We start from the raw sequence: 21,493 nt of genomic DNA on the forward strand, positions 1-21,493 counted from the left end.
TCTGTACGCGCTGAGGGCGCCGGCCCCGGTCAATCGACTGGATTTCCATGTCCACGACAGTAGATTGAAGTACTCGTATTCCGGATAGCTACTGTATATCATGCCTCTTCGAACTGCAATGTTGTATTTTGACAGTAACCTGTCAATATTGGCCAGTACCCAGAGAAAAAGACTGTCAAACTGGCTGATCTTTTCCCGGTAGAGCAGATGGTGGTAAGATTGCATGTCGCTTTCTGTGTGCCACAATCCGCGAGGACTGTTGCATCTCCGCTTAGTCTTTGAGCGGGGATTGTAGAAAATGTTCTCTTGTCTGGACCTTCGTAGCACACCGCAAGCGACCGGGGTTGATTTTTGAGGGTCTGTGGAAAATCTTGAAAACACCGCCATTCCGGCAACAGGCTCTCAGCTGCACCAAATAAACAACTTTGCCAATATTTCGCCCATTGGCCATCATCAGGGCATTGAGGTAGGGGAGGCAAAAATACGAAATATAAAGACGAGTTATGCAGGCAGATGAATGTTCTAGAACTAACACATCATGGTGACACAATTGGCAAGGCCAGCAAACTTAACAATCATCACTTGTAAGGTGACCTAAACAGAACGAAAGATGAGAACTCACACATACACACAGACACAATTTGGCAAGAAGGCAAGACAACTAACACTAAAGTTTACAATCATCACCTGTAAGGTGACCTAAACAGAAGAAAGAGGACTAGTAAGACTATCACAGCACGTACAAGAACACTTCCAAGTGTGGGAATGCTAAAGGCGATCTATGTATATGACAGCGGTGTGTGTGCAAAGTATGTGTATGTGCTGTGTCAGGTGGTAAAGGTCTGTGGAAAATCACTGCATTTATTTTCTCAGTGACAAATGCACAGCAAGAGCGGTCTGTTTGCGTGCAGTGCTCGAATATACACACGGATTGGTTCATTCATTCCAGCTGGTCCGTATAGTTACCCGCACATGTGTTTTGGAGAAGTTTTGAGCAAAACACGCTCACAATTGATCCGAAGTCAAGTGCACGACGAAAACGAGCTGGGAAGTGCGCCCTGATTTCCCTCATGCAGCAACACGAGCTTCAGTGCCACCCGGACAGTAAATTTGAATACAGCAGCAAAAATATAATCTAGCTACTTGTCACTAATAGTAAGGGATTTCTTATGGCATTACCAGGCACAGTCAGGAAAATTGACTGCCCTGTTTAGCTTCAAGCTTCTCAGCAGATAAAGGATAATAGGTGGTGGATTCCTGAACTTTTTAATACGTAAAAGACAAAACGGTCTGCTGAAAGTACACTCCGGCAAGTCTCCCTACTGCCCTCGCGGAGGCCTTCATCACTACTGCCGTACTGGAACACACCGTGCTTACGTACTCCAGATATCAACTGGCGTGCAGTGTTTTATGAGAGTCAGGCTCATCGAAAGCGACCAATAGAGAGGGTAGTATGCAATAAGTACGGATGTCACCTCTCACATCATGTCTACTAATTACGCGTGAATGTCACGTGTGGAACATGACGTAAAAATGCTGGACTTTCAGCACATACAGGTAGATTCCTTCCTGCCTAAGAGCCATACACAATGTATCTACCACCTCGGTAACAGGGACAGCTGTAATGAAATCTGTATCACAGTAATATAGACCTGCTCATCCTCCTCAGAATTAGAGGCTGATGGAGTCAGCCGTAGGAAGTGTGGATATTTTATTACCCCTAGTCACTGTTCAGACAGCGTGTTGTACCTTTACTTTATTTTTACATGTAAACGGAGAATGAACATGGTCGGCCGCAGAGCGCAATGGTGGTGGTGGTCACAGGTGGTGAAGTGGACGCTTACATGTACATGTACATGTATAACTAGAACAGTAAGCTTGAACGTGTATCTTAAAAGTTTTAAAAGCAACCTGCATGCTACCAACCAGTACGGTCAGAGTCATGATAAAGGAGGAATGTAGGGTTCTGGAGAAGAAGGGAGGAAAAATATATTCTCTTCTTGCTACACGAAATCAAACAAACATGTTTCATAAAGTCTATAGAACCATGAATAGCAAGGTTTGAGGTAAAATCTAAGCGCAATCTTAAGTATGCCAACTATTCAAATCTTCCAGGACCTCTTTCCTTTCAGTCAATAAGAAAAAATAACGTTCCACAGGAAACAGACTCCTGACAGAACATAATTATAAAAGTACAATCCATGCTTGTTCACCCTGAAAACTAGAAGGGTCAACATGAATATTATGGATCAATTGAGGAATTTGGATAGGGATATTTTGTCAATACAATTTGCACACACTTACAGTTTGAAGAATTCATGCCTACGTTCATAGCAACCCACAAGGATAGTGTTTAGATACGGATGTTGGCCTTTACACTAGATAAAGAAGTATAATCTAAAATTAAATTATACTGTGAGCAAACAGCCATACCTCAAATTGCATTGCTTTCTACACTATACTCAAATGTCTTTTGTTCAGTCAACCTTTCGGTCTACGAACAGCATCAGAAACGAGGACATGTATGGGAGTCTGGAGCTGACTTCTGACGGCGTCAAGTCGTGCTTGGGGTCGGCTCTGCTCTGCTCGAGCCTCTCGACCAGGTGGTTCACCGCCAGGCTCATACGACCGTGACGGGATGTGCTTTGGAAGATAAGTTTGGCTTTTGGCTCGCGGTCTTGCTCGATGTTCACGATTTTATAACCTGGCCGCGCTTCAGGCTTACTTGGTGCTTCCGGAAGAACGGCTGGAGAAAAAAAGAAACACAATTCCATGTACAGTGCTGACAACTGAAATCCGACCCCCTTGCCGGGGCGCCGCGCCGCCAAGGGGGTCGGATTTCAGTTGTCAGCACTGTACATGTAGATGTGAATGAGCTAAATGATGAAAATAGTTGATGTTTTGCTGCCAGGTTACGCAAAGAAATATGGTGAAACCTTGAGCGGCCTCACGATCACTGAGCTAACATTGCCTGTACTGAATAACAGCAGAACAAAGGTAACATACAAATGAGGCGGTAGCCTTCGGGCGACATTGTAAATACCAGTAATCTCGATTGGCCAGTAACCAAACGAATCTGCAAACTATAAAATATTGCGACTGAGCTTTCCCCCATATACTAGTACCCATTTACTATTATCCTCCACACGTCGCCACCATGCGCTCTTAGCGGAACCAATGCACGAAGCACAAGCACACCAGCATAGCAAAGACACTTTCGTGAACGCGTCTCATTTATGATATTGAAGAACCCCTGGACGTTGGTCTCTGATGGTCTGCATAAGATTGTTGTTCTCTTGGCGAAATCCAGGAGTCATAAATCCACGATGAGCACACTCCTTCGCGAAATCAATACTCCGATTGTGCTGCAGTTTAGCCGCGATCCCTTCTGATACCACCGTGCTACTGTACGGATTGACTCTGTGCCAAAGAATCTCGTGCAAACAGAGTCTTCCACTGTCACATGTCAACATCATGGCTGACAACGTGAAACACCTTTTGAGTTTCCCGCCTTATACATCTCTAATTAGCTAAGAGTCCAGGAGCACTGCACCTTTGCGCAGCTGGCATTTTCGGATGTCAGGCCCATGTCAGGCCATTGCCATACCTTGCTGTATTGTGACGAAGTAATCAACTCTGTCATAGTATTCTCGTTTATGCTTCTCCAGCAGCTCACACCTGTACTGGCCGGCCATGGTTCTCGTCACGTTCCGCAGAACGTAGGTGTTGCTCCACGGGTTAGCGTTTGGGATAAGTGTGCCATTGGAGAGCCATCGACGAAAGTGTGTAGCACCGCCTTTCAGTGCAATGGGTAGCAAGAATACGACACGGGAAAGAAGCAAAGAAGGATTTTCATGCACCTCCAGTAAAGAACAAAGAAATATTTACATGTACCTCCAGGATGCTATTTTGATCTCCAGTGGCTTTGATTTACGTGAACATCCAATAATCAAATTTTATTCACTGGTTTTGAGGGAAAATACAATAATTTACAGAATTTTCAATCTAGAAAACAAACATAAGAAAGGAATAAAAATATAATGTACACGGGAGAAACACTAGAGATTCAAGCGAACTCAGCTGGAGCTGTACCTTTTGAAAAGCAATCCAGCACTAGGCTGGGCTGACCTTCGATGCCTCTCACATTGCGCGGCCCCGGCGGATAGATCTTCGGCCGTGTCGCCGCCAGACATTGTTGGTGTTCCTGCGGTTGTGCACGTACATTGTATTGCATGAATTTGTTAACCTCATGCTTTTCATTATTGTCATGAAAACCATGAGGTACTTGAGCAGTATTAAATTTCGTGAGCTCGAACACTCATTTACCATAACAAGAGAGATCTAAAATCATGAACTCGTTTTGTTAGGTTCGTTCGATATTATCCGGTACAGACAAATTGTAGCCACCCCGTAACCGAAACAACCACTACAACCGTCTTGGGTCTTACCTCTTCCTGTATCACACTGCAATTGCATAGTTGGGTGACATTTTCTTTTTGGTTTGTCGTAAAGCCTCAGACCGTCAGAAATCAAGCCATTAAGGGATGCGGTGGGATACTCCCAATTCAATTCGGCTAAAAGCCGCGAAGCCTCTTAGAACGAAATCATATGGGTATATTACTCGTCTGTTGCCTAGGCTCACCTGTTGTTGCGCTGTAACTACTAGGCACTCGCATTTTGTCCAGACCTTGGTTCGAAGTTCATCCACCCCCTGACAGCGATACTCGCCGCTGTGGTAAATTGCTTGCACGTCCAGTATCTCCAGTCTGAAAGATGCAACCAAAGAGACGCACGATTCGGAAACTACCTTTGTTAATAGTGCAAGCTGCATGGAATCCGAGAATAGGGTTATTCCATTCGAAGTGAGCTAAGTCCAGACTGCACGGTCTGATGATGTTGGTTGGTCATTGTTCCCGTTCTATACTGCAATTAATATCACCTAATTAAATACAGTACGAAAGTTTGGTAGCGGACTCCGCGATAAATAAGGAAGTTGTTTCTCCTGCACTGGATCCAGCGCTAGAGTGGCATAAAACAACTTCTTTGCATGATAATACTGCATAAAATTGTAAGTGAATAAGAAAACAACTTACACCTGCAAGTCACCGTCGTGCCTGACTTTCCTCCTGATTGTCATGCTGGATGCTGTTAGTGCTGAGGTGTTGGCGATGGACTGGCCGTCCTTGGAGAAGGTAGCAAATCTAGCCCAGCCGCACCTCATGTGCCATGACGTGCCTGACGCTTTACAGGTCTTGGCACATTGGTTGTCGCATTGGGGCAGAATAACTGCATTCACAGGGTCACATACATGTAGACAATAAGAATGGTGGGTTCACTTAATCGAAAGAAACACACATCGACAAATATACATGTAAATTGGAGGAGCTTCGGCGACCTCCAATTGGAGTTCTAAGAGCCTCCTTGTAGCATCCAGGACCACAGACGACCAAAACTAAAGATGCTCTCAACCACTTACATGATCTTGAATGGTTGGAAATAGGAAACGCTGCAGAGATGCATATCAAAGCCAGTAGGATTACAATGCACATATTGCAAGTGAATTCCCACAAATCAGCATGCAATCCTCTCAGAGAAAAAAACGTTGGTGGAATTGTAGTGGTGAACAAACCCGCCCGAGAGCTTCGGAAAAGCAAACCAACACGCTAAAGGCAGACGCTAAAGAAAGAACAAATCAAACCGTGGTAAGAATAAGTAGAGCAACATCTCCTTTCCGCTAGAACATTTAAGAACTTTCACCAGTGCCGGAGCTAGTGAGGTGGATAGTTCATGCGTCAGGCAAGGATGGCGTAAACATACTGGTAATGGAAATGACCACAATATAATTCAAGGACTGATGATAACGAAAGTTTAAGTAGCGCCTACAAAAACCATACAAGTATAATGTATATGTTGGCGCGCCTGGTTTTGATGAAGCCGAGACCCAAGGTCGGCAGAGCATCCCTGATCACGCCACCACTCCCCTTATTCCTGGCTCACACATGACGGGTGTACGTGGCTCTAGTAAAAAATATAAAAAAACTCACAGTCGTGTCAATTGCAGGTCGTGGTACAATAGCTCCACCTCAGTTATAGTGTGGTTGCAAGCACATGCAGACATGTCCCAGGATACGGCGGGGCGGTATGGTCTGATCCATACCCAGATGTAGCTGAATGTAATGTATTCACAGAACACCTGCGTACTACCCATCCTGGACATATTCTGAAGTGTGATTCCCCGCTTGATATTTCTAGTTGAGCTCATGCTCAACTTGACACACGGAATAATAATTAAAATACATACTACACTGGGAGAGAGTTGCGGTTGATCTCGACAGTGCTCGTGACACCTAGAACAGGTGCAGAGCCACACACTTCAAAGAAGGAACTAAAAGCGCTTCTGCTGTAGCTCTGAAAGTTCACGGTTAAACGCTCATCAGATAGCAAGTGATGATCGGTTAAAGCTTAGAGTCCCAGAAGAAACGCTTTGGATCCTTCTTCCAGGTGTGTGTACTATGACAGGCCCGGTGGTGGCGATTTGCCTGGTATTTTCCTGCTTCCTTGAGCTGCTTGTCTTCTTAGACCTGACTCGGATAATGACACTCACTGTACCTTTTTTTAGCCAGGTACGAAGCGACTAAGCCAGGAGTACTTTCAGCATTTCCAAGGGAAGCTTTAGGTTTGACTCCTTTGGGGAATGGATTGACTTCTACTCTGAGAGGGTGATGTGTGTTTGCACGTGAATTCCCTGGTATCTTTCAAATTCTCACGACACCTCTTTCATTCAATCGCTCAACGGCGTATGTTGACTAAACGATATAGCTCTGTGTCGTGCATTGTGCATTGCTCACGGAATTACGAGAGCAAACGTAATGGAGTATTCTGTACTTGACACTTAGTCGCCGGACAATGGGAGCAAGATAGGGACATGCTTTGTGAGACAAAACGGGCGCTAGGTCCTATCCGGTGGTTCTGAAACTGTAAAGAAATCGTCTTTGCTTGCCTGGCGTAACATAACATACCGAAGCTGCTTACAATATTGATGCGGCACTTTCAGATCCGAAAAGACTGGAGAAATAATGTGATTTCACAATGTCGGTCCGAAACGGTAGTAATGATCCTAACGCCAACCCAAGCGTAAGGATGAAGGTAATAATTATACACATGTACATGTAACGAGAGATCCTCCCCAGAACACATCCTACACACGTAATTTTCACTCTTGAAATGAAACCAACACAAATTTGGCATCGCAACATGACCCGATACTTGTACACGAACTGCCATCGGGTTATCATCATTGTAGTAACATTATTCAGTATATGGATATGAAATCGGCTGTGTTCCACGGATCAGAGCGTGTTGAAAGTGGCAAAGCTACACGAGAATCCTGTTGTGCATGAGCATAAACCAGTGCAACAGATTTCAGACTTTCAGCCCCTTGCTTCCATCACGTCATTGATCTCTGGCAGTTTGGAGTTCGCGAAAGCTGTGCAAAAATAAAAAAAATTCCTGCCTAGCCTAGCTGGTGGACTAGGATGCAGGAACACAAACAAGGTGATAAGACATAAAGGAAATGAAAATTGACCGAGCACCCCAAGGGATGTGATTACCTTTAGGGCTGCGATTGTCCCAGAGATTATTCAAGTCATCGTTATCCTCCCAACTGTTTTGCCCGATAATGAAATGAAAAATTCTTCGTTAGATGAAAATAACTTCCGATCATGCCGCTGCGGAGAAAGCCTTCATTCAGGGTACAGATACGGGATCAGGGACCGGTCAGCGAGACGTGTGACATTTTGTTACCAGCTGTCTCGAGGTGAATTCTCACTACTGACCCCGCCACTGAATGTCACGGAAAAACTGTGATCTGTGGACGCGACATCATTTCTCTTGGTGGCCCAGTTATGGATGTAAATCCTGATTGTACTGGCCTAACTTCTTCATGCACGTTCAAGCTCGTCAAGGATGAGTACTACGCGCACATGCTGGTGCAATACAAGACAGGAAGACTCGAGAATGTTTGTTGGAGGTGTGGAAAGAGAGAAGGTCTGTCCTGCAAGGACCGAGTAAAGGTGGAGAACAACATGATTACTGCACACAGTGGCGTCTACATCCACGCGCTAGACACAATCAGACTTCTACCAGTCAAGACAATGATAGTTCTGAAGACACAAGCTGAATTCTTCCTACCACGGAGGTGCCAACATAATTTGACATACAAGTGTAGTATCCCTGACTGTCAGTAATAACCCAGCCAAATCTCTACCAGTAGTCACATAATTCAGGGCTCACAGTTGCGTAGAAAAGCGTCGATTGGATGGGGGCGGTTCACGTGCTCCAAAATGTCAGCTTGGCCCATCAGCAGTCAGCATTTCGTCGCATTTTTGCTCGAAGTAGGGGTGTTTGAAGGAGTTAGCAGCACTTCAGCCAGGTTCTACGAAGCTGGGACTTGGCCCAGGCACAGATGACAGGTGTTCCAAAAGATTTACTGAAACAAATTTTCATTACTCACACGGGTATGCCAGAGCATATGCGTAAACTTCGTGAGATATAGTACAGCATTCGAAAGGAGTATCCAAAAACGTCTCTGTAAATTTCTTTGCCAGGGTCTCCTGAAATTTTTGAGCCATAGATTGTCCAAATCGACCAAGGGGGAGATGCTCTGTACTGATTTTAGTAACTCCGAGTCCCAGCGGCGCGCAACCGCTTGCGCGAAAATGTGTGAAGATCAAACAACAAGAAAAACGCATGCATGCAGCAGAACAGCAACGCGTGCCGTCGAAGAGAAAATCATTGTGCACAGATTGTTCAGTGTTCTCTCCTCAGTTCGCCCGCGGCGTTGGTTGCTGTGCTTTCATTCTCGCTGGAGTTCTTGTGGCAGCGCATTTCGCCATCATGGAGGAACTGGCACCATGGGAAACCGGGTCTTCAGTGGCCCTCGACAAACGCCCGGTGGATTTGCAGGTCCCGTTCACCTCCATCCGATCACCAGCTCCGTGTGGTATCATCATGTTCTCGGCGTTACCTGCCTGGCGAGCTCTGACTCGTTTGTTTGTCTTCTTACCTGTGGAATCATCACGATCGCTCATTGTAGCAGCAGCTTTTGGTCGAACATGGCATGTTGTATTTACTGGGACTACTAGTAGCACAGGTTGCGTTTCGCCTTCTCCTCCAAAATATCGCGAACATCGGCTCTAAAACTACGAGAACAGGCTACAAGTACAAGTACAACTCTGGTTCTTTCTCTGTTCTGTTCTGTTTTGGATGCGTGGGATGTACACGATCGGTACTCTCCCGGGGTCACGCGACTTACGTGCACCAAACCCGCCCTCGCACGACGCTTTTGTCGATACTGCATGCCTACTGTGAGCCCTCACATTGTAGTTCACAGCTACATTCTATCTAAGTGCTTCTCCCGCGCAACCACTTAGGACTAGATAGCCCTGCTTGCAAGACCGGTACGAGACTCTGTAGTGCCTCATACGCCATTCCGCATCCCCGGGCTCTTAAGCTGCTCTTCTTTGAATAGCGTGTTTCCCGGCATCCTTCCCACCCAATAACGAGCCCTACAAGTAAGATTCCTTTCGCTACACAGTTTTAGATGTCATTCCTGTTGCCCCACCCGTTGCTCGCCACTTAGGTCTATTATTTCCCCCACACTGTTTCTTGTCCTGCTGTTCTCCTGCTTTCTTTTGCCGTCACTCCCAGCTGCTCCGTCCCCTGGCCTATATAAACCCATTATTCTTTCTCATTGCTTTGTGGAATTATGAAGGGAAGAGTTTTAAGCCCAAGAGCTTGTTTTCCTCCCGCTAGTGCTGTAAGCCTGTATCACTTTCTGGTGTAAGTCCAAAGTGCCTCAGACACGAGCAGGCTGGCAGACACTACACAAGTACATTGCACATGTATGTAGTTTGGTTCGCGCTGGTCGTTCACATGACGCCAGCCCTGGCAAGTGTAGACATTTTAATAACCCCTGGTCATTGTACAGCCAGTTTAGTGGTAGAGGCCGATGACTCCAGATCAAAGTCTTCCCCAGCCTGGCACATGAAAATCAAGGCATCCCAAACACCCCCACACTCCCCAAACAAATCTGCGTGCTCCGCTAATGAAGGCCATCAAGCCTCCGATAAAGTGACAGCTAGCTTCAAGCACCTCTGCAGGACAGCTTTCACTGTAGTCAGTTCAGTATGTGTAGAGTAGAGCTGCAGGATTTCCTCAGGGCGCTCTCCTCCGCACACAACTAAATTTAATGCAGCCAGCACTGAGCAGGTAAGGCACGCTAACGTGATTTCGCATCAATGATGTCAGATACGATAACCCACATTGCGAGGAGGAAAGATCAAGCAAGGTGAGATTCGCTGTGGCTATAACGGATGTTTATAAACGCGATATGTTATTGGTCATGAGAATAGACATACATATACATGTAACTACATTGTATACCTTAGTAAAACACTATTATCTTGTGTTAAATGTGAACAAGTTATAAGATAGTGAAAGCCATTCGTGCCAACTAAATTTTCCAACGCGTTTCAGCACCTAATGAAAAAACACAGAAGATTACTCTTGTTATGTCAGCAGTACACCCCCCCCCCCCTCTTTTGGATGCACCCACTTTTCAAAAACTATCAATCACTGCGGACAAGATCATAAATGTAAAAGATCAAGATAATTACAAGATCCTGCGAAAACCAAATCAACGAGCAATGCACACAAATCAAGCACTTACGGTACATGTACATGGGAAATACGAGAGGATAGCAGAAAACTCTAAATTCACGTTCGTATCCGCTAAAAGTCATTCTTATTTTGATACAAATTATGAAGCCATCGTCATATCAGTAAAGGGATATTATATTATGAATAGAAGCACCAGTGCAGCCCTTCTCCGTTTCGAGTGTCCATACCATGTAGAGAGTGAAGTGACACATGTAGAAATGCACAGTGTGATTTTTGTGTTCATAAGTTTATGACATCAGCATTACATCATCATTTTTTCTCAGGCAGTTGATTTTGAGCACACTGTTAGGCGAGTTGTGCAGATCAGCAAAGCATTCACGGGTGTGTTCGGACCATCGAACCGGCAGTTGCACGAATAGGAGATGTCCTGGCCTACTTCATGCCTCACCAGACTCCTTATGGAGTATGGGAAGGCGGCTTCGTTGACTTCGCACGCCACTCCGATCATAAATTTCCCCTGCATGTACATTGGTGGAGGACAAATATAATAATTCCCGTAGCTATGCAGAAGACGTTACTTCAGTAACGTCTGGCGCTAGCCAGGGTCCACACAGCTTTAATTTGGTGTTTGTTTGTGTGTTTGTTTGTGTCACGCCTGGCGCTATCCGTATCTGACGGCAAAAAAGCATAGGATGTTATAAATTTTTCAATTCTCCTTTTTTTCAGGCATATCCTGGGATTCGAACCCGCACTATCGCCCTACATGCATTCCCCCATACACTTCGCATTCATACCCATTCTTCCAAGTTGCGTTACGTTATTATCTTGCGTTTGAAAGCCCTATTTGAATATTGCGGGAAGCTGTATGTGGCCAGCTGTGTTTGATGGTACGGTACGGTACGGGAGACGGTGTCGTATTACCCTCGATCGTACCTGTCCCGTCCCTATCCCCTACCGTACCGTGCCATCAAAGACGGCTGGCCACAATGCATATAACTCAAATAGGGCTTTCAAATGCAAGATCACAATGTGAAACAACTTGGAAGAATTAGTATGTATGCGAAGTGCATCGGGGGATGAATGCAGGGCGCGCGATAGTGCGGGTTCGAATCCCAGGTTATGTCTAAAAAAAAGGAATTTTTTAAAGAATTTATAACATCCCTATGCTTTTTTTTTGTCTAGGTCATCAAGGCAAAAAAGCATAGCGTAGGGCCCTGAGCTTCCAAGCTCTCTCGTAATACAACCCGCAGAAATCAAATCTCAATACACCGAACAAAAGATAACACACATAATCCAATAGGGAACTGCATCTCTGTACCTAAATTTCCTGTTCACCTAACCATGCCTTTCGCCCTCATACAGAAAATATTGAGAACCTAAAATTTCTGAAATTAGAGTATTGTGTACATTTTGGTTGGTTTGATTTGGTGGTTTCCACTGTTTTAGGTGGTTGCCTTTAACAGTTCAAAAATCAAGAGAGGTAAACATGCTTTTCAAAGTTGAGTTGTTTATAGTAGTTAAAGCAATTGTATATTATTACAATGGACATTGAGCAAACTTTTGTGCTAAATTCACCAAGAAAAGAAACTATAGTCCGCATAGAACAGGAAATTTGTTGAGATCATTAAATTTTATTTTGGGATGCATCCAGGTAGAAGCTTTTCTGTAGAGGCATTATTGGCTGGAATCCGCCCTCAATATGTGTACTGCTCGGGAGCTATGGATTTCTAGCACCATAAGCCGTAGTCGGTTACCGCCTATGGCTAAACGTGCTAGAGATCCATACCTCCACAAGGACGTAGCAGCCAGTCAGGCCAGGCGACTTTTTTAAAAACAATTCAAACAGTGCCCAGAATGCAGGATTTTGTACCCTAATCTCAACATCTTCCCGGGGACGCCCCCCCCCCCCCCCGCACTCCCCTCCGGCCCGACCGCCTCCAACGACGGTGCTATGGGCAAGAAGTACAGTGATTTCTACTCTTCTTAACTCCGGGGTCGAATTACAGTTGTCACGATTGCCGGGTAGACAATTGCATGATATCACTTATACAGAAATTCGTGTGCTTCTTACCCTTGGAACGGCTAGAGGAAAGTTGACAATGTCACATGACTCCACTGATCCTGCTACAGTCGCTACGACATTGCAGGCACGGATAATGTTTGTGCAATTCTGCACGGTGCAGATATGTCCACAAGCACATTCACAAACACCAACCCCCACATGGACACACACGTCCACACGGCACACAAACACACACAAGCATATTATACCCACGTTGATCAAACAGGCACACGGATAAAAGATAACTTGAAGTGCAAAATACTGACAACACACAATACACAAAGTACGCTGATACTCAAAGGACCATCAAGACAAGGATATAACGTTCTCAACGCTGATTGAAGCAAAGGCTTGCAGATTACGTGCACTTCGTTCAAATCACCGAGAAAGATGACAAAAAAATTAATTCAAAAGGGGACATTCCTTTTTGAATCAATGGATTTGGTGATAGCGAAGGGCCCAATATTTTCTGTTTTTCTCTATTTTTTTTTTAAATGTAATTTTCTGCTCCAAATAATTCCATATAACAGATAGTACATACGGGAAAGCCAGCACACAGATCCAACCATGACTACTGGGAGAGCAATTCATCTCCTTCAAATCGACTGCTATCAGCTGATTCCCTGGAGGAGAACGACAAAAGGATCACTTACGAAGAGGAGTCCCATACTGTAGGCATTGTTCAGACCTTGATTTAGCTGCATGGAACATAAGCAGAGACGTACATGGAAAGTGGTATGGTTACGTGCAGGCTCAAACGTTGCACCAAACTCCAACTATACTACGTACTGTCAGGCCTCAAAGAACAGGGGTGGGGGTGGGACCGTAGGGACCGGCGGATTATGCTCGAAAAGGTGGTAGATTCTGCTCGAAAAGCAGTGAAATTGGCAGAACCACACGAACCGTATGGCGGGAAATTCCTCGAATTCTGCTCCACTTCTTTATTCACATACCAAACATGCATGAAACGTACCAAAAAAAGTACCGAATTCTGCCAATTTTTCTGCCGGCAGAATCTGCCGGACCCTAGGTGGGGGTCAGGTTTCTAGCCTAGCCCATTCCTATTTTAAGCAAACACAGTAGTTTTGAAGTTGATTGTTCCAACTAGGAACACACGCTTCTTGCCGAACTTGAGTTTAGTAGTAGTTTTATTCTTTTTATTTTGATTGCACAGTCTTCCATGCACATTTATGCAGAGGTATGCATCTCAGTGCACATTGTAGGGTTCATTACGATTTCCGTTGTTATCTGCTTAAAAAAACCAGCCTAGACAGTTGTTATAAATTGGTGAAATTCTAGCCTGGCCGTTCTTCACAACCCGACAGTACTGTATATGGAAAAAAGTCTAGTGAGCGCTTGTTATGAATCCCTGCTAGTGACGAATTTTTTACTTTCCTTTGAAATGTCTCATCGTGGAAAACAACTATAATCCACACCTGGTGTCATGTTAGTGTGGCCTATGCAAGTGTTGTGCCACGTTCATTCTCCGTTTTTCCAAAGCCCAGCGTGTTCAGCTGAGTCAACCTCCAACCTAACAAGAGTACTTTAGTGCCGTAAACCAAGCAAGATAGCACTTCACCAAGCACTACATGCACATGGAGGATGAAAATTGTTATCATTAGCCTGAAGAGCTGTAGGGGAATTAAACTATAATGTATTGTCCAAGATTAGGACTGTCAATTCAAGCTGGAGCAGATCATTATAATGACTTGATTGGCATTATCCCCTTGATTGAGATTGTTATTAAAGTACATGTCGTGACGTGTACTAAATTGATATAAACGCTGGTGATACTGACATCACTTGTATGAAGTGAAAGCACTCACGTCCACTGTCCTCGTTTGAAGACTGGAGATATTGGACACCGCTGCGGCAATCCCATTTGTGTTCTGCAGGGCACACACGAAGAAGCCTTAAAGCAATGTTGTTTTTACTGCTAAAATGTAGGTCTCATAGATATTTTCAGCAAACAGTGTGTGCCGATAGCTGCAAATATACTGTTAAGATCAATGTAAGGCTGCCTTTTGGTAGGAGCGCAAAATCGGGTATTATTCGGCTGGTTATGTCCGCACTGAAAATCTTACTCCTCTGGTCACTGTTCAAAAGACAACCTGTTATCAGCGGTACATGCATACTCGATCCACCATACAGTGGCTATTATAGAAGAAAGAAGTGTTGCATCAATCATTTAGACGATGATAGACTCCGGTGGAGAGCCCAGGATTAATTTATAGCGGAGAGAATGATTACAGAATTACAAGTTACACCTTGATGTCCATTAAAACCACCAGTCACTTGATAATCAGGTCATGCGATAATATTACGCTTGACGATTTTAGACCGTTCATCGCTAATTCAAGAACGAGGTGAGTTAAGCAGCTTCTCCTACCATATTTGATGTCGTCTGCAGTGTGGTTATCGATGCTTCATTCATCTGCAAGCGCTGCTCTGTACTTGCAGTCTGTGTCTGCACCGTTTCCACGGTGGTATTGAGTGAATCCAGCCTGCTAGCACTGCCCTGTAATGAAAAAAAAGAGTTAAAAAATCTCATGCTCATAGATATCACGTCAATTCGGTGTGATTACACAATTCATAGCATTCCAGAATTTTTTAACCAGGCAAACAACAAAGTATGGGCCCGTACTCATCTACTTCAAAGTATTCCAATTCTTGTGAAATGATAGATTGAAATCACGTTTCCAAGGGAACACAGGAAGAATCAAAGATTTCTTCTGGAGGAGTGCACTGCAGTACGAGGTCAAGGCCGTTTGCCACAGAATACTTTCAGAATGCTTTAACCATCGAGAACTATTTGCTGATGCAATGCGGACATCAGGGGGGGGTCCACCTTTACTCCTGCCTCCTCAATCCTCTGGTATTCTTTATGAGTGGTCTATGACAGTTAGTAAAAAGTATGAGCTCCACAGATAAGAACCCACTTTAACATTCAGCTCTGAATGAGTATCTCTCCAGGTGAGATAATACAGCTCCTCCAAACTCTTCCATAGTGCACATATGCATAGAGAAGTCTTCCTCTGTAATGTACATGCCTGTACATTATACGTTCATAACAATGAGTCGGGATTGCGCCTTCGGCATTCAGGATTTTCACTGTGTATAATGCATTTGTGTATATTTTTATGGATCGGTAATCCTCTCCCAACACGAGCAGCATGTTTATCGATACAAATAAGACCTCCCCCTCCCCTCTCCACACACCCAGCTTTCCGGGATGAACCGCCAGATGTCGGCATTTAAGTTGTTTCTACCCTCCCTGACTGTTAGCCATTGGCGGACTTTGCTCGGCCAATCGTCAAATTATGCTTTTGATTATGCCACAATTATGCCAACATATAATTATGCTGAATTATGCTCGGTTCCACCCTATTTTCAAAGGAAAAGCAACGGCCTTTTCAGAGTAAAAACATGTATGCATGAATGATTTTCGCATGCGTGGCTTCCGAGGTGACGACATCAGGAGTTCAGGACGCGACCTCTGTGCACTTTTGCACTTTTCTCCCATATTTCACTTTTTCAGCACACGTGCACGGTACGACATGCATACTTTAAAAGACTTGGACATGAAACTATTACTATTGTAAAAAAAAACACATCTGCAGGCTTTCTGACAAAGCTGTATTATGCCCCTAAGCATAATTTTGTCTAAACAGAAAGATTATGCCGACCTTACACGTTGGAATCCGTATATTATGCCGGAGCATAATTTTTTGACGAAATCCCAAGATTATGCCAAATATTATGCCGGAATAATCCGCCAAGGGCTATGACAAGAAGTCGTAACTGGGGTATTTAAAAAAATCTGCAGGCTTTCTGACAAAGCTGTATTATGCCCCTAAGCATAATTTTTGTCTAAACCGAAAGATTATGCCGACCTTACATGTTGGAATCCGTATAATAATTATTATGCCGGAGCATAATTTTTTGACGAAATCCCAAGATTATGCCAAATATTATGCCAGCATAATCCGCCAAGGGCTAATGACTGTTGTCGACATTGGATTTCCCTTCAGAGATCCAGCAGCCATGGGGCGCTGGTCTTGCAGATGTGAGCACAACTGGTCCATCTCTGTAGTCTGTACTTGAACTAACAAAGTGCTTGTGGGCCCTAAAAGCAGTAAGGCCAGGGGCCCCGGTCATTCTACTGGATTTCAATGTCCACAACAATAGAAAAAAATCATGTTTCGGGTGGGACTTGGCCAAAGGCCCAGTTTTCCGCGTCAGCAGGAACGCCAGCACCCTCAACAGTAGACAGAAAAGGCTCTGTAGAATGGACACTTATTTCATATTGCATCCGCTTACACTCACCATAAGCATCGACGAAAGGAGATCAACTTGATTCTGAAGATTCTGAAGATCTGTCTGTAAGAGAGAGCGAAAATGATATTGAAATAGTAGCATTATACTTATAATCAATAGTAGGTAAACAAAACTGTGCAACTCGCCCATGGGTTGCCCACGGCGGAATTTTTTATTGACGTAACCTTTTCTACGACGCATGCGATGCGAGTCTATTGGAACGTTTTGCCTCGTGCACTTGACCGGGATATTATTATTATCACAAGGTCGGTGCCCAGCACGTGTTCTAATACTGCTCTCCGGAGGAAAATGCGCTGTTTTCTGAAAGAAAAAAGGTGAAGTCAATATTTCGCCTGTTGTTGGGGGTATCTGCAGATTGTGCTGAAGTGACTCGGAGTTGCACACTCTTGTTTTTCTGCTCTAGGTATAATTAATGTTACAAATCATCAGTACGTGTGGCACGTGTTATTAGCTGCCATTGTAATATAAAACTCGTCAACACCTTCAAGGTTCGTCTTGGTCACATAGATCAGATGGTTAAAGCATTCCTCATGGCCACTAAGGCCCCGGGGTTCGAGTCCTGGTGAGGTTTACCGGGTTTTTTCTCTTTTCAGTCAGTTCACTTCCCAACTCATTGCCTGGAATCTATAGTATGTTTTAGTAGAAATGCTGCGAAATTTGAACAGTAAACCTGAGACCAAATTGTTAACTTTATAACGGGATACATAGGCCATCAACGATTAATCAATTCTTCAAACAGGAACACCAGTCGTATTACCTGCTATGTTCACTCACTGCCACTCACCTGGCTTAACGTGTTCCCACTGTTCCCAATATTCCCACTGTCGGTTGGACCTGCAGGGGATAACGTGACAGGCATCCAGTGTATAGTATAGTATAGTATGTATTCATATTTCTCTAGGGCAGTCCCCACAGACCTATGGTCTCCTTACGGGGTACCCTAGCCAATCTAGGATTGCGATACGAAATTGACTTGGTGAAGCAGCAAGGCGGACCGATGCCGGAACTGAGTTCCAGTGTCATTAGCTAAAACTGCCTCAGGGTAACTTTAGTGCCCAAACGTAACTTTAGCGCCGCGACTTTGTGCAACTTTGTACAAGATCCAGCAAGTTAAGCGATAAAATGACACCTGCAGCGCTTGTGAAACACTGTTCATATATTTGTCGCTGCATGAAACGTCACTTATTCCTGAAAATGCACAGTACACATCAGTCGTTAATGGACTGCAGCGCCTTACGTCCATTATTGGCATTTTAAGTAGATGTAATAGTTACGTCTGTGCTTAGTAATCTACACAAACGCGTCAGAAGATGAGAGGGTAATGAGCGTGAAGTGTACATTGTGACGGAGGTGCAAGCAATTACTATGACATGACATGTCACCCTGACAAAGATGATTGCATCGGATACTGAACGCAATGAATACAACGACTTCTTAAGGGCATGGCAGAGAACACTTGCGCCAGTTCTGTAACATACAATGGTTGTTTTGTCCAAAGAATCTAGATACATTCATCCCATACCCCGTGGAAAGGGTTCTCAACTGAATCTGTTTGAGGACATCACGACAATGTGCGAGTGCTAGTTCTCCCAAAACGCCCTAATGCTTGCGACAAAACAATGCACAGTAACCCAAATGAGTTGGATTGTGTGCTGGCCAAAAGCAAATTGTCAACAATGGAACTGATCATTTTTTTGATACTATTTGTTGTTTGGAGCGTATAGTTATAATTATTATAATCCTGAGAGTCACAGTGCAATTGGCGTTCACAAATATCACTCACTATGTTCGTATTATTGTGGCGATGTGTGGTCTACATAAAGAAATAGCTACGTAAATACTACTATACACTGTAGGTGTGTGTTCTCCTCAGGAGACTCACCATTGTTGGTGGATTCGCCGCAGGAGCAATCACTTGGGCGCGTGACGAATAGGTAGATTGACAGGCCTAGAGCAGCCACACTCAGTATGACCAGCAACAACATGATCAAGAAACCCAATGTGCCATGGACCGCACCGGATGATCCAGCATCCTTGCTCTCCGAACCGCGCGATTTGCGCCGCCGTCTTTCCGCTGTTCTGTTTCCGTACAGGACGCTGTCCGTGCGACGTTCTTTGGCCGACGACCCTATCACACTATACTGTGGTGTCTCTCCGTAGTACGGAGCTTCCGGTGTCGGTGGTCTATCTTGCGCCGTTTGGCTAGCATGTAGCGTTGCTGGATTAGGAGTTCCGCTGTAAGCATTCGCTGTGTTCTGGTACTGCTGGGTGGGACCCAACTTGAACCGGGCTACTACTGGCTCGTCAGAGCTCGTCTCCAGGATTCTCTGCTGGGACTGTCCTAGTCGATTGTGCAGTGCGTGGCCTTGTTGAACGCTGTCGCCACTGTCCATGCGTCCAACGCTCAGCGAGTGTTTCAGCTCCATGCTCTGAGGAGAGGACGTGGAGCGCATGTGGTTTGGCGAGCGCAGGGGAGCGTCCAGTTGATGGATTTGTCCTGGGGCACCCATTTCCATGTAGGCTTCGTCAGCAACAGCTATCTGCTTTTGCGGCTCCCTGCGCTTTGCTGGAATTGGATTCGCCATGGCGTGTCCTTTAGATCCGGTTTGCTCCTAGTGCAATTTTTTAGCACAAAGAGAGCGCCAGCAAAACCTGAACGAGGAACTGAGGCGGTGAGGCAGACGTGATCAAATCAGCTCTGTGTTCTGAAAGCAATATGATCCAAAGATAAAGACTTCTGGTGGTTTGGCGCAATCCGGAAAGCGGGATAGTGAGTGAAGAAACCCAGAGAATGCGAGCGCCGTGGAGCACATCTAACTGTTACTTCCACTACCAGTTGAAGCTGGGCACAGGCTACACAGAATCTGCTACACCCTGATGCTTTCCAGGTGTCTTCCGTGTGTGCCGTCGTTTGCGCTGTGTACGCTTGAGAACCGGCCCGCGAGAAGCCACTTGTGTTTTGGCTTTGGCCGAGCTGCGCGAGCTTCTTCTACAAGTTAGTTCTAGCCAGGCTGGCTGAAGTGAACTGTGTGTCTATTTTACATTGGTATGGCCAGGAACTGTTTGATCAAGTCCAGAACCACACACTTGCAAGCACTTGAGCGACAACTCGAGAGGCTGTTCCGTCTAGACCGCCTTTGCGACACAGGTAAAACAAATCTGAAATCTGCATGCACGCGCTTTCCAGCCGATAGTCACTCGGCGGAGGCATGTACATGATAGTATGCATAGTACTGATTTTAGAACTCCATACAATCATGTATGTTTAGTGATGTACATTGTATGTTAGAACTATTGTGATTGGGTGGTACATGGTAATCATTAGGGAGTGGCAAAATTACGATTTTTAGTACATCCACCCTTACTGTATACAGGTCTTGCGTCATCGCGATGCGACTGAGCTCAACTAACGTGTTACTTGCTTCTGTCTCTGGTCGTGGCGGGGCTGCGTCATGCGTGCATTCTGGTGATGGAATCATGTGAGCTCCGCATTCTATTCATATTAAAGGAGCATTAATTTATGGTAGCAAAAGCCATTGCAGCAGCACGCACATGTACATGTACTGTACATCACTTTGTTTGATGAATTGGTCAGTTCATTCCTATCGACTGGGTGTCCAATCAATCTAAATACATGCACATGTACAATAATGGACTAAGAATGTCCCGGACTGAAATACCTCCATTCAATACAAATGCATTACGTACATGTAAGTGAGACCATGCCCATGGTGAGGGTGTAAAAAAAAGAGTCTGGTTCCACTTCTCCTATTGTTATTACTAGACCCTTGCGCGACGGACCAATATCCAGTGTATTAAATTAACCCCGCCAGTGTACCCTCATCGGCTCATCGGGAGGGGTAGTATTCTTGCCATCAATCAAAGCTTGTACATTGTACCTCCATTGGCACACTTGCACGCAGGCAACCAATACATGCACATGTACATGTACCAACATCAACACCAGTAATCATGTGCCTTCCGGTACTTGTAATATACGTGTACTTATGAAGTACATGTACATTTATATATGTATCAATTCTACAAAATATTATGTAGAATTGATACTCAATGAGAATGCTAACCTGTGGACAGTGCAATTTATGCACATGAATATTCGCAAACCCTGAAAAACAACATCCATGTTTGAACAAGAAATGAGCACAAAACGTGAAACGATTTTTGACGTCCCTGAAAGTACATGTACATGTACTTGTACTACAAAGAGCGGAGTCCTCCGGATCGATAGAGTGCTCAATGCGGAAGCAGAGCAGTAACACACGAGTCACAGAAAAACCACGCGTCTTGATTGTCGTAACTTAAAGTTTCATACCATATAGCAATCAGTTGTCTGAAGATTGCTATATGGCATGAAACTTTAAGTTACGACAATCAAGACGCTTGGTTTTTCTG

The 21,493-nt window shown here is 44.7% G+C and overlaps 2 protein-coding genes across 2 annotated transcripts; both read right to left on the bottom strand.

The window, feature by feature from the left end:
* Positions 1-1,224: 1,224 nt before the first annotated feature.
* LOC135812684 (uncharacterized) lies at positions 1,225-5,730 on the bottom strand. Its single transcript, XM_065325957.1, has 6 exons — positions 5,477-5,730; positions 5,094-5,286; positions 4,643-4,766; positions 4,093-4,204; positions 3,608-3,796; positions 1,225-2,746 (listed from the first exon to the last, which is right to left on the bottom strand). The coding sequence occupies exons 1-6, from the start codon at positions 5,547-5,549 to the stop codon at positions 2,478-2,480; spliced, it is 960 nt and encodes a 319-aa protein (XP_065182029.1). The 5' UTR covers positions 5,550-5,730; the 3' UTR covers positions 1,225-2,477.
* A 4,540-nt stretch (positions 5,731-10,270) lies between these two features.
* On the bottom strand, positions 10,271-20,054 carry LOC135811988 (uncharacterized). The gene is made up of 8 exons (XM_065325275.1): positions 18,963-20,054; positions 17,865-17,914; positions 17,069-17,122; positions 15,132-15,260; positions 14,569-14,631; positions 13,396-13,440; positions 12,752-12,850; positions 10,271-11,197 (listed from the first exon to the last, which is right to left on the bottom strand). The coding sequence occupies exons 1-8, from the start codon at positions 19,663-19,665 to the stop codon at positions 11,000-11,002; spliced, it is 1,341 nt and encodes a 446-aa protein (XP_065181347.1). The 5' UTR covers positions 19,666-20,054; the 3' UTR covers positions 10,271-10,999.
* Between the last annotated feature and the right edge of the window lie 1,439 nt (positions 20,055-21,493).

Source organism: Sycon ciliatum, chromosome 3 (assembly GCF_964019385.1).
Source record: "Sycon ciliatum chromosome 3, ocSycCili1.1, whole genome shotgun sequence".
Classification (NCBI taxonomy): Eukaryota; Metazoa; Porifera; class Calcarea; order Leucosolenida; family Sycettidae; genus Sycon; species Sycon ciliatum.